Source organism: Leptodactylus fuscus, chromosome 5 (assembly GCF_031893055.1).
Source record: "Leptodactylus fuscus isolate aLepFus1 chromosome 5, aLepFus1.hap2, whole genome shotgun sequence".
In the NCBI taxonomy this organism is placed as follows: domain Eukaryota; kingdom Metazoa; phylum Chordata; class Amphibia; order Anura; family Leptodactylidae; genus Leptodactylus; species Leptodactylus fuscus.
In genome coordinates this window covers 203,289,800-203,300,798 of record NC_134269.1, presented here as the reverse complement: position 1 = coordinate 203,300,798, position 10,999 = coordinate 203,289,800, and the positions used below count along the sequence as shown (strand labels likewise).

At 45.2% G+C, this 10,999-nt stretch overlaps 1 protein-coding gene across 1 annotated transcript; it reads right to left on the bottom strand.

The window, feature by feature from the left end:
• Positions 1 to 2,606: 2,606 nt before the first annotated feature.
• On the bottom strand, positions 2,607 to 9,072 carry THOC3 (THO complex subunit 3). Its single transcript, XM_075276432.1, has 6 exons — positions 8,890 to 9,072; positions 6,871 to 7,027; positions 6,574 to 6,778; positions 4,954 to 5,115; positions 4,618 to 4,718; positions 2,607 to 2,999 (listed from the first exon to the last, which is right to left on the bottom strand). Exons 1-6 carry the CDS (start codon positions 9,058 to 9,060, stop codon positions 2,836 to 2,838), a joined length of 960 nt encoding a protein of 319 aa, XP_075132533.1. The 5' UTR covers positions 9,061 to 9,072; the 3' UTR covers positions 2,607 to 2,835.
• Positions 9,073 to 10,999: the final 1,927 nt, after the last annotated feature.

Below are 10,999 nucleotides of genomic sequence, written 5' to 3'. Positions count from 1 at the left end.
TAGTGGTAAAATCCCTTTAACATAAGTGAGGAGAAGGTATAGTTAACATATTGGTGTTCCTTCTGCCACAGATCTGTTGCTTCCCCCATCACTTCTAAAGGATGAACATGTTGGAAACCATATAGTCTCCAAATTATTCCTACAGAGAGCTTATAGAGTCCTTGTAGTCTTCATCTTTTTCAGCATGGGTCCTAACAAATTGCAGGCGGGCTTTTTTCATGTTTGGCAGACTGTTTGGCTTGTTTACATGTACTTCTGCCAGGAGTAACTGTACAAGAGCAAACAAATAGCTGAGAAAAGCCCAAGAAACCATTATATAAAAGAGATCCAAATGAACTGCAAATATAGGGCAGATCTATGCAGGTACCCCCTACAATCTACAATCATTCAGGCATGAATAGTAATCGATGTGCAGTCAGTAAAGCTGCTTGCTGTCTGTGAGCAGTATCTCATCTGTAACCACACAAGCAGCGAGAATTACAGTCCACTCCAGTACAAGTTGCCCCAAAAGGGACCCAATGAGGGTCTGTTGCCCAAAGGCCCATAAACACACCAGAAGCCATTCTTGTAATACACAATGGGGCATAAAAAGTTGCAATTTTTATTAAAAAATAAAATAAAATTTGCAACCTTCTTTTTTGTTTGGCGACTGTGTTCATGGCCTTGTGTTTCAAAAGATTAATTATAATTTATGGCAAAAATCTGGTGTAATGGTGCTAGAAATCTAAGCTAGCTCATTTCCCAGTGGAGGGTGCTCTTAGTTTATGGGGTGCCTGCGTCTCGTCATAAATGAGGGGCGCACTCTCCGCCAGTTCAGGGCTGATGAAGACTGGCGTTGAAAACAACCAAACTCGTCTCTATAAACCTATTGACACCATTTCCTCATAGAGACACGGCCTTGTCTGTAAATAAGAAGATTTAATCTCCTGCCTGGGTTAATAGACATCATACTGGAAGGAGCGAATACACATATTGATTTGTAATACTGTTACATTCTGATGCTGGGAATATTGTTATGCCGTGAAGGGAGATTGCCTTTCCAATGATAACATTTTCCAATACAATTTGGCTGCTAGCAGTTATGGAGTGAATACCGATGCCTGTCTAGTTAGTCTGTCTGGGTCAATAAAGGCTTAAGTAGATGCCGTTCTCTAATTTCTATATGAAAAACAGGATCAAATGCGGAAAGAATGCAATTACCCCGACAGTCCTCGTAAACCACTAGTATGCACATTCAGTAAATGCATATAGATAGTGTATCATTGGGGTAAAGGAGACCTGCTAAAAGTAACAGCTTAAAAAGGACCTCGGACAAACATGGTTTTATATACCGCTAGAAAGCCGACAGAGCGCTGTGACTAACACGTAGGAATAGCCTTAAGAAAGGCTATTCTTCTCCTACATTTAGATGTTTTCTCCACACCGCTGTTCGGTAGAAATTCGGGTTTTCGTCGGTATGCAAATGAGTTCTCTCGCGACACTGGGGGTGTCCCCAATAAGGTTGAGCGATCGGGATTGGAAAAGATCGGATTCCAATCAACGATCAAGTAAATTTCACAATCGCGATCGGAATTCCGATCCCGATCTTTTTAGGCGGGATCGAGGTCGGAGGTTATTTCCCACAATGCTTTGCTACTGGCCAAGCATTGTGGGAAAAGCTAATAATGTTAGCTAGGTGCCATAGTAATGAATGGATGCAGCCGGCACAGACTGTGCCGGCGTCCAGCTGCTTAACCTCCTGCGCACTGGCTGCGTCCATTCATTCTAATGGGAGACTAGCTAACATGTCTAGTAGCTAACACTTACCTGCACAGATCGCTGGTCCGGTCCCCGCTGTTCTCGGTCTTCTTTTCGCCTCGTTGCCCCCGCCTCCCAGGTTAGTGTTACAGACCTAGGAAGAAGGCGGGGCTTGTGGCTTAGGAGAGTGTGGGTGGGTATGGGAAGGGGAGACATCACTTCTCCCCGCCCTGTAACTGCCCACACTTTCCTAAGCCACAAGCCCCGCCTTCTTCCTAGGTCTGTAACACTAACCTGGGAGGCGGGGGCAGCAAGGCAAGAAGAGGAGCAAGAACAGCGGGGACCGGACCAGCGATCTGTGCAGGTAAGTGGACACCAGACGGGACTAAGTAGCCAGAGGATTTTTTTTAATCACTACAAAGCGTGGATTCTAACAATTAAAGCGTTCAATTTTTAGACTCCATGCTGTGTAGTGAATAGGATCGTTTTTAAAATCCGATTTCCGAATATTAAAAAAATCCCATTCACTTGCATTGGGATTGGGTTCAAATGGAAAATGATCGGAAATCGGATTTTAAAAACAATCCTGAAATCTCAAGATCGGCTCAACCCTAGTCCCCAATGCTGTGAGAGAACTCTCCAGCGCCACCTCCATCTTCTTCAGGAACGGCCTCTCTGCGTGGCTTCCAGCGCTGGCTTCAAACTTCTAGGCCTCGTGCAAAGCCAACTGCGCATGCCCGCTGGCCACAACAAAATGGCCGCTTTATCTTTACACCCCCCACCCATGGCCCAGTCTTATTATTTCAAAACGAATATAACAACTACAGCTAAAAAAAGAAAAAAAAGATTTTAATAAAATTTTACCTTGTACTACATAAAAAAGACAAAAAACAGAAGTTGTATCAGTGATGCGATGGCACTAAAGGGAATTCCAGAATGGATAGATATGAAAAAAATTCAGGGTCCTGCCCTGAAATCCTGGCGCACAGATGTTGCGATCGTCAAGTGTTTCGATCCCTATCTCCTGTAGCGCTCAGCTCTGTGAGCACTAGATGTTGGGGTTGGTGTATAGACAGTCATTTCTAAAGCCAGGGCTTTTCAAGAGTCATTCGGAAGACCAAATAATTTTACAGTGCCGGCTTCCCGACTACTGTCATATTTGCCATCCTTGTCATCACAGGCAAATGCCAAAAGGTATCTTTTAGGATGCCAAGCTACAGTGAAAGTGGGCGACTCGCACTGAACTTCACACAACTTCTCACCTAAAAACACATGAACAGACAATTATAAATGACATACCGATACGACATAACTTATCTGTAATGATACACACACATAGTGGTCCCCAAATTATCTATAGCTAGATAATACCTCTCGTTGTAATCCCACAAACAAATCCTACAGTACAGATAAGTGTCAGTATATTATTAGGCTTAGTGGTCTGAGCAGCTTCATACAGCCATGATGTAGTTGCTATACTAAATCACACCCTGTGTAGGGTGACTGACCCGTCTCTCACTACCTGACCTCAGTCTGATGACCTACCTAAGTCCCGGCCTCAGAGGTTGCGATTTGGCGTGACTAGTTGAAGCTGTTCCTCGGACATCGTAACTACACAGTCCAGTCATAGTAATGTGACCACCGCCTACTTTTGACGTCAACGTTAAATAACCAATCGCAGAAGGCGCGTGTCATCAGCCATCTGGGTGCACTCATCATTGTGGAAGGCACAATGGATCAGCACAAGTATGTATCTATCCTTGCGGACCATGTTCACCCCTACATGCGAATTGCTTTTCCTCAGGATGATGGCATCTACCAGCAGGACAATGCGACGTGTCATAAAGCTCGCAGTGTACGTGCGTGGTTGGAGGAGCACCAGGATGAGTTTACCGTACTCCCTTGGCCAGCAAATTCCCCGGGCTTGAACCCAATCGAGAATCTGTGGGACCACCTCGATCGGTGGATGCTCAACCGCGTAACCTAGAGCAGCTGACCATGGGACTGGAGTCGGCATGGCTCAACATCCCAGTGACATCATCACAACATCCCCTCTCTCCCTGCACGTCTTGCAGCGGTCCGCTCTGCCAAAGGGGGTTATTCTGGATTTTGACAAGTGGTCACAGTAATGTCACTGGATTGTGTAGTATAGGTAAACATGACTATGACAAGATAAACTTCTTAACGCTTACAATGTAAACTCACCTGACACGCTCACCTAAACCTTAAAACTTGATATAAAATGAAGACATTTTCTGATGACACATTGCCTTTAAAGGGTTATGTAGAGATATATAAGAAAAGGCATACCTGTACATAATTTTATGAATTATTGCATCATCAATTATAACCTTTCTATACTGCTTAAATAAAGATCAATAAGGGGTTGTCTAGAACCCAGCAAAGTTGAAAACTGATAACCTATACACAGCATAGGTCACCAGGTCCCCAGGTTGGGGTCTGACTCCTGGACCCAGTTCAGATCAGCTGTTTTGACTGCTGGAAGTCATATACCAGGTATACGGCAGGAACCAAGGTCAAATGAATGCGAACAGAGCTGTAGTTTCCAGCGCCGCCACTACACAGTACACTGCATACAGCTCCCTGTCAATACACTGTAACGATGTCACTGAATAGGAGCAAAGTTGGTTCAAGCTGTATACCTGGTATATGGATTATGGTGGCTGAAACATCTGAACGTTGATATACTGAAGACCTCTATAGTATCCAGCTTTGCTGGGCTATGAACAAACCCTTCAATAAAAACAAAATTGTGTGTTTGTTTGTTTTTTCTCATAAACACCACTAGTACCGGCACCATGTGTAGTAATGACGGCATTTTGTATGTGGGAGGCCATCATGATATTCTGTATCCAATACCTGTTTCTACGTGGGCAATGTCGATGAAATGGTCTTCGGAAGCAGAGGCCAGCATTTTTCCATCATAACTGAAGCTCAGGGTCCTCACGGGCCAGTCTAACCTGGAAATAAAGAAAGCTTTATATAAATCCAGCACTAGAATGCAGGTATGAACAGATCTTTAGTCACTTCCATGGGGCTGTCAGAAATCCCAATTCCACTGACCCATTGCAGGACAGCTGAGCCTAGATGATCACCAGGACATAGCTGTACATCAAGGTGCTTATGCTACCTCGCTACCTGGACGTACGTATGTGTCAAGGTGTAAGAAAGGGTTAACACAAAATGGCTACATACCTGGCGAAACATCGCACACACACCAGATCTTCTATATCCCACAGACTGACGAGGGCGTCGGCACTGCCGGTGGCAAAATACTTCCCGGTAGGGTCAAATTTTATGCAAATGCAATTTGATGGGTGAGCATTAATGGACTGAATTGGCTTGAGCTCTGGGTAACTGGAATTAAAGAGGGAAAAATACATTAAAAACAACTGGTTTAGTTTTATTTTATCCATCAGGGGAACGGTAGTGTGAACAGAGGCGACAAACAGAACATGACATTTATTGCTGAACCTAAAGCTGGCGTATAACTATTAAAAGGTATAAACTCAAAGTGTTTGTTGTGGAAGACGTCTTCTCCCTAACTGTTACACCGCTGCATAATATCAGAGAATACAGATCATACAGTTATGTTACTTACATATCTTTTTTTTTTTTTTTTAGGGGTTGTCCCATCACAAGGATCCTATCTATACTGCTAGTTTATGTGGATATAAGACTTTTCCTAAATACACTGCTTCAGCAAAACTGCTTTGTTTGGCCGCTATCTTATTTTATTCACTTCATTGTTGACACTGCGTTTCTATGGCCACTGGGCTTATCTGCTCATTTCCCAAGTGACATAGCTGCCTGCTCTCAGAGGGGGAGGGAAGGGCTGAGTGCTGCTTATGTCTGACAAGTAATGGAGGTCCTCAGATAGGGGAGGGGGAGGTGAGACCTCTGGGATTTCTGAACTGTGTCTTCAGCTCTTCCACTTATCAGCTGGTTTAATTGAATTTGGCTGATAAGGGCTGAGATAAGGAGTCCTGTACCTCTGTATGTAATGCAAGCTGACTCAAATCCAGCTCTGCTACATCAGCCTCTACATCAGCTTCATACTGTGGTAATGCATTTACAACCAATCCATCATTACTAACTGCAAACATAGAGTGAAGAGAGCACACAGCCTGCAGGTTGGTGAACAAGGGTTATGGGAATACCCCTTTAATGTAGATTGTGAGCCCCATATAGAAATCACAATGTACATTTTTTTCCCCCATCAGTATGTCTTTGTAGAATGGGAGGAAATCCATGCAAACTCCTTGCAGATGTTGTTCCTGGCAGGATTCGAACCCAGGACTCCAGTGTTGCAAGGCTGCAGTGCTAACCACTGAGCCACAGTGTTGCCCCTAGATTACTTACATATCTCCGTGAACAGTATTGGTAGGATCTAGTTTAAGTTTGTTTTTTTCAATGAATACATTATGACTTTGGCTGTATTCACATCTGTGTTTGGGTTACTTTTTGGGAAGTCCGCTTGGGGACCGCCCCCAAATGGAAACCTATTCACGTAAAAAAAAGCGGTTACCTAAGGAACCCACAGACCCCATAGACTGTAATGGGGTCCATGTGGTTTCCACATGAAAAAAGTGTTGCTCGCAGGCGTTTTCTCTCTGCATGTTTAGTGTTAAAACCACACAGACCCGCATTATAGTCTATGGGGTCCATGGGTTTCCTTAGGTAGCCGCTTTTTTATGCATATAGCTTTCCGTTCAGGGGGGGCTCCAAGCGGACTCCCCGAATGCAGATGTTTAACACGTACAAAGCTTGGAGAGATGTTCATGGGGCCCTTTGTGATGAAAGAAGACATTGTACCTTAGAATGTTAATACAACCATTCCCATTGGTGAGAAAGAACATGTTGTTATCGTTGTTCCAAGAGATTTCATTCACTTCAAACTTGAACTGCTCCTCTGCTTTGGGGCGATGGGTTTTGACATCTATGAAGGTGACAACATCGTCCTTATTTCCTACAGCGATGGTCTGGCCGTCCGGGCTCCAGCAGATATTTATATTTTCACCTAAAAGTAAGATATGTCATGAAGAACAAGACAGGACTGATACGTCGGATAACAGAAGCTTGGAAGAAACATCAGCACTTGTGGCTACTCACCTTTTGTGGTGACGGTTGTAACGCATCTCTCCGATCTAACATCCCATATACGAATTGTCTTGTCACCCGATGCGGTGACAAAGAGGTCTGGGTTTGTGGGATGCCAGCAGAGTTGGTCGACGCTATCACCATGACCACGGTAATTATTCTCTTTTATCTACAATGGAAAAGAAACAGGATTAGGTTTGAAGAACAACAAGCTCAATAGAGATAGGCGAACGCTATTCGGAACAGCCGTTCTGAATAGCTCACTCCCATAGAAATGAATGGAAGCGGCCGGCACGCAGACTTTGCCATCAGGGCTGCAGCACATGTGGTGTCCTTGTTGCCCAGCATGGGATTCTTTTTATGTCAGTTATTTTATTGATTATATAGGAGTTATTAATATTTGTTATAATAAAGTCTCAATATTATTTCATATACTAAGGCATTTTAAGGGCTGTTCTTTCCAGCGGGTGAGATAAATACTACAAGCCTGGAAACTTAATGTGGTGTTCCTGTCTGAGGAAATGAATGCCCTTTGTTTTGTACTGCTCCTATTAGGACAGAGCTGTTGCCCTATTGGTGGTCTTCCCATTAGAGGACTAAACCATGGCATCTCCTGATCCCCGATAGAATTTGCTATAGTACTAATTAGAGATGAGCGAACACTGTTTGGATCAGCCGTTCCGAACAGCACGCTCCTATAGAAATGAATGGAAGCACCTGGCATGTACACTTTGCCGGCGGCCGGTCGCCGTGCCAGGTGCTTCCATTCATTTCTATAGGAGCGTGCTGTTCGGAACGGCTGATTCAAACAGTGTTCGCTGATCTCTAGTGATAATGTAATGCAATGCAGTGTATTCTGGCTATTAGTACATTATTAACAGTCAGCCAAGGACCCTTTGATCAGTTGCCACATCAACACCTATCACAGTACATTTGGTACAACACTAAATAAGCCGGTCAATCCTACCGTCACTATAGACTACAGCATCTATGGGGTTAACATGTGTGTTTGCATTGATCATAGATGTCATCGGTAAAGAGGGGGTCATTATACTGCAGGGCCACAAGAGGACGGGTCATTATACTGTGGGGCCACAAGAGGAAGGGTCATTATACTGTGGGGCCACAAGAGGAAGGGTCATTATACTGTGGGGCCACAAGAGGAAGGGTCATTATACTGTGGGGCCACAAGAGAAGAGGGTCATTATACTGTGGGGCCACAAGAGAAGAGGGTCATTATACTGTGGGGCCCAGAGGAGCTGGTCATTATACTGTGGGGCCACAAGAAGACGGGTCATTATACTGTGGGGCCACAAGAGAAGAGGGTCATTATACTGTGGGGCCCAGAGGAGCTGGTCATTATACTGTGGGGCCACAAGAAGACGGGTCATTATACTGTGGGGCCATAAGAGGAGGGGGTCATTATACTGTGGGGCCATAAGAGGAGGGGGTCATTATACTGTGGGGGCCACAAGAGGATGGGGTGTGGATTATGACACCTGAGTGCATTGCGGTGCACTACATGGGCCCCAGTTATCGTCCCTCTTCCATTTCCTCTTCCACTGGGGCAATACGTTCTTTTAGGAGCGATAACCGGCGAAATCTGTAACAGTCTCCCAGCAGTGACCCTCCAGCCCTGACTGATCTTTTTTATTTTTTAATGTAGATTGTGAGTCCCATATAGCGCTCACAATGTACATTTTCCCTATCAGTATGTCTCTGTAGAATGGGAGGAAATCCACGCAAACATGGGGAGAACATACAAACTCCTTGCAGATGATGTTCCTGGCAGGAATCGAACCCAGGACTGCAGTGCTAAGCACTGAACCACCGTGTTGCCCCTTCAGCCCTGACCGCTCTGGTGTCCGGTATTGCAGGAGGAAAGTTTCAGTTACTTTTTCTGCAGCATTCTCTTTATTGATAAGCAAACTTGTAGCCACTTTCCAATAATGAAGAACCTGCAGCACCGTGCCCGGCCTCTAGGCTGTGGCCATGTCACTGGCATCTGTCTCACACTACAAGCAGTCTCACCAGCCGGTCCTTCTCCAGCAGAAACACACAGGCCGTCTTATCGAAGGAGCCGGATGCGAGTCGCCTTCCATCACAGCTCCAGGCCACCGAGTGCACCTTAGCGCCGTGTGCGGGGAACTCCCGGGTCTTACTATTCGCCTTAAAGTGCTCCTGCAGTGCCTGAGCCGACATGATGACCGGAAGACGCCGCCAACTGACGTCACTCATCAGCGCCGCAGCGCCTAGGCAACCGCAGCTATGACTTCCGGGTCATTGCAACTACAAGGGCTGAAGGGGCGGGGCTAGGCTGTCTGTGACTACTACACTGCAGAGCAATGGAAAACGGCTATTTTAGGCTTTGGGTTCCAGAGAGTAATTTCCTGGGGGGTCAGGACTGGAGGCTGTGCAGTGCTATGGTCTTATGTATACGTCCCCCCCCCAATTATAATGAATGCTGTATAGATCTCATCTCTTCATATTGGCAAAACACACCTTGTGGGCCCCCCTTAGGCTACAGGGCCTGGGTGCGATTGCTCCTTATCATACCGGACTTATACCCTGCTCCTTATCATATTGGTCTTATACCCTGCTCCTTATCATACTGGTCCTATACCCTGCTCCTTATCATACTGGTCCTATACCCTGCTCCTTATCATACTGGTCCTATACCCTGCTCCTTATCATACTGGTCCTATACCCTGCTCCTTATCATACTGATCCTATACCTGCTCCTTATCATACCGGACTTATACCCTGCTCCTTATCATACTGGTCCTATACCCTGCTCCTTATCATACTGGTCCTATACCCTGCTCCTTATCATACTGGTCTTATACCCTGCTCCTTATCATATTGGTCTTATACCCTGCTCCTTATCATACTGGTCCTATACCCTGCTCCTTATCATACTGGTCTCATACCCTGCTCCTTATCATACTGGTCCTATACCCTGCTCCTTATCATACTGGTCCTATACCTGCTCCTTATCATACTGGTCCTATACCCTGCTCCTTATCATACTGGTCCTATACCCTGCTCCTTATCATATTGATCCTATACCTGCTCCTTATCATACCGGACTTATACCCTGCTCCTTATCATACTGGTCCTATACCCTGCTCCTTATCATACTGGTCTTATACCCTGCTCCTTATCATATTGGTCTTATACCCTGCTCCTTATCATACTGGTCCTATACCCTGCTCCTTATCATACTGGTCTCATACCCTGCTCCTTATCATACTGGTCCTATACCCTGCTCCTTATCATACTGGTCCTATACCTGCTCCTTATCATACTGGTCCTATACCCTGCTCCTTATCATACTGGTCCTATACCCTGCTCCTTATCATATTGATCCTATACCTGCTCCTTATCATACCGGACTTATACCCTGCTCCTTATCATACTGGAACTATACCCTGCTCCTTATCATACCGGTCCTATACCCTGCTCCTTATCAAACTGGTCCTATACCCTGCTCCTTATCATACTGGTCTTATACCCTGCTCCTTATCATACTGGTCTTATACCCTGCTCCTTATCATACTGGTCCTATACCCTGCTCCTTATCATATTGGTCCTATACCCTGCTCCTTATCATACTGATCCTATACCTGCTCCTTATCATACTGGTCCTATACCCTGCTCCTTATCATATTGATCCTATACCTGCTCCTTATCATACCGGACTTATACCCTGCTCCTTATCATACTGGAACTATACCCTGCTCCTTATCATACCGGTCCTATACCCTGCTCCTTATCATACTGGTCCTATACCCTGCTCCTTATCATACTGATCCTATACCTGCTCCTTATCATACCGGACTTATACCCTGCTACTTATCAAACTGGTCCTATACCCTGCTCCTTAACATACTGGTCCTGTACCCTGCTCCTTAACATACTGGTCCTATACCCTGCTCCTTATCATACTGGTCCTATACCCTGCTCCTTATCATACTGGACTTATACCCTGCTCCTTATCATAATGGACTTATACCCTGCTCCTTATCATACTGGTCCTATACCCTGCTCCTTATCATACTGGTCCTATACCCTGCTCCTTATCATACCGGTCCTATACCCTGCTCCTTATCATACCGGTCCTATACCCTGCTCCTTATCA